The sequence below is a fragment of the Sinocyclocheilus rhinocerous genome, unplaced genomic scaffold (genome assembly GCF_001515625.1).
Source record: "Sinocyclocheilus rhinocerous isolate Xijiao unplaced genomic scaffold, SAMN03320098_v1.1 scaffold1858, whole genome shotgun sequence".
Taxonomy (NCBI): domain Eukaryota; kingdom Metazoa; phylum Chordata; class Actinopteri; order Cypriniformes; family Cyprinidae; genus Sinocyclocheilus; species Sinocyclocheilus rhinocerous.
The window spans coordinates 804,731-806,824 of record NW_015647052.1 but is presented as its reverse complement, the minus strand read 5'-3'; the positions used below and the strand labels follow the sequence as shown (position 1 = coordinate 806,824).

General features: G+C 38.6%; 1 protein-coding gene across 5 annotated transcripts in view; it reads right to left on the bottom strand.

Moving 5' to 3' along the window:
- Positions 1–2,094, bottom strand: part of LOC107708639 (E3 SUMO-protein ligase PIAS2-like) — a 14,708-nt gene that overhangs the window by 8,804 nt on the left and 3,810 nt on the right. For all 5 annotated transcript variants that reach the window (XM_016512924.1, XM_016512925.1, XM_016512922.1 and 2 more), the window contains 2 exons: positions 1,020–1,154; positions 811–916 (listed from right to left, as the gene is read on the bottom strand). In XM_016512924.1, coding sequence (XP_016368410.1) covers positions 811–916; positions 1,020–1,154 — 241 coding nt within the window. The remainder of the gene's footprint in view (positions 1–810; positions 917–1,019; positions 1,155–2,094) is intronic.

The following is a 2,094-nucleotide window of genomic DNA, read 5'->3' as shown; positions in this document are numbered from 1 at the left end:
CAATTTAGGGTTGTGCCGGTAGACGAGAGTATCGTGTATCAACGATAGTCAGAGATATCGCCTGTTGCTGATTTCTTTGACGACAGCAAGACGATTATTATCATTATTATTATCCGTCAAAAATATTAGGCGCCTATCTTTAGTGATGCAGCGCGGAGAGCCGCTTCAGAAACTGGTGAGTAGTCGTGATCAGCTCCGGTGGTCGTGTCGGCGTCGTAACGTGCTGCAGACGTGTGCAGTGTAAATAAGGGGTAAGAGATTTATTCATGATACAGTGTAGGTAGCTTCACTGATTATAACGGGAGTGTTTTTAAAGAGCATATAATACTCGCGCTAGACTGAAGTCAGTTATGATGTTCTTTGGTAATGTAAATATTCTTTGCTCGTTTTCTGTTTGAATAACTAAAGAAATGTAACCGTTTTATTAACTGCTCGTCGTCAAACATTTCAAGAACATTCTTCCTCTCCTGAAAGATTTGCGCACGTCTCTGTCTCCTCAGTGCCATCACAAGCCCCTACTGGCAACTCCTAACCACTTGAGAGACCTCTCCAGCGGTCTTAAATAACTGGGAGAGTAAGAGTGATTCTTAGCTTTAAGAAATTTGATAACTTGCTTTTATACTTAAGTTTGAAAGTAGGAGTAAATGTAATGAATTCTCAGCACTTAAGACTAAAATGGCACTTTGAGAAGCTTGATAAATACGGGCCCAGATCAGCCAAAATGCATCTTAATACCAGTGTCACCAGTAAATTAGAATTCATGGGTATTTTTTCCCCCCTCTTTTCTCAAAGAGGGAAATGTTGCCTTACTTAACGCTCTGGAATGGTCAGGGTTTCTGATCCCCTTCATTCTTAATCTTTGTAGTAACAGTGGGGAGGTCAGCTGCCGTACCAAGTAAACTGACATGGAGTATGTCTGCAGAAAACAAGAGAATACATACAAATGCTTAGCATGCAGAAAAAGCTGAAGCAGTGTTGAAATCGGAATTAAGTAACAGGTCTAATGGCACTTCACATACCTTCCCTATTTCAGGTGCCCACGTGACTACTATCTGATTGGGTACAGCGGACGACAGCCTGACCAGCGACGTGATGTTCAGCGGTCTGCCGGGTCTTTTTTGCTCCACACCATTCTTAGGAGGCGGTGCATAGCCCTGTGTGATAATAACCATATCAGTTCAGCAATTATATACTTATGTACCAAGGTTTGGGGTCAGTAAAGTGTTTTTGTTTTTAAGAAACTATTTATATATTTATTCAGCATTAAACTGATCAAAAGTGACAGTAAAAACTTTTACAGTGTTACACAAAAAATGTCTATTTCAAATAAATGCAGTTCTTCTCCAGGTTGTAATATCTCAAAAAGGTTGTCACTATGCAGTGTCACCCCTTTTAAAAAACCTGTGCTACAGCACATAAAACATTGTTTGAACAAATGTACAAATTTTTACAATATTACTGTCATCTTTCAAGTCATCTGCTATAAGCAATGTTCCTGTTCAATTTACAAATTATGCATTACATCAGTAATCTCTATTTGTTGGGGGGAGGACTATGATAATTTTATGCAATAAAAGTTTTTATTTGTTGAATAGATCTCAGATACCTTATTAAAGGATTCAGTTTGCATCCATTTTTAAGTACTGACTATGTACACATCCAGTTGTTCTGAGATCATGTTAAGTTCAACATTTAAAATGAACATCCCACAAGAAACACTGATCAGTGTATGGCCCCTAAATAAGCCTAATTACTTAGCACTATGTTGTTCTAACAAGTCATATATATTTATTAAAGGGGTCATATTATGATTTTTCACTTTTTAAATTTTAGTCAGTGTGTAGTGTGTATGTTTGGGCATAAAAAAGATCTAGAAAGTTACAAATCTCAAAGTCCACTCCAAAGGGAGATATTTCGTTCGCTTTACAGCGTTGGTTTCCGGGTTTTGTCATATCACAAAGCGGCTCATTAGAATATCATTAAAAATAATTCCCGTCTACAGAAAGTCGAATGGTTGGGGGGTGGGGAGGGGCGAGGTTGTGGTTAGAACGCTTGGTTGAGTGAGTGCATCAGACGAGACGATGAAGAAGAAGT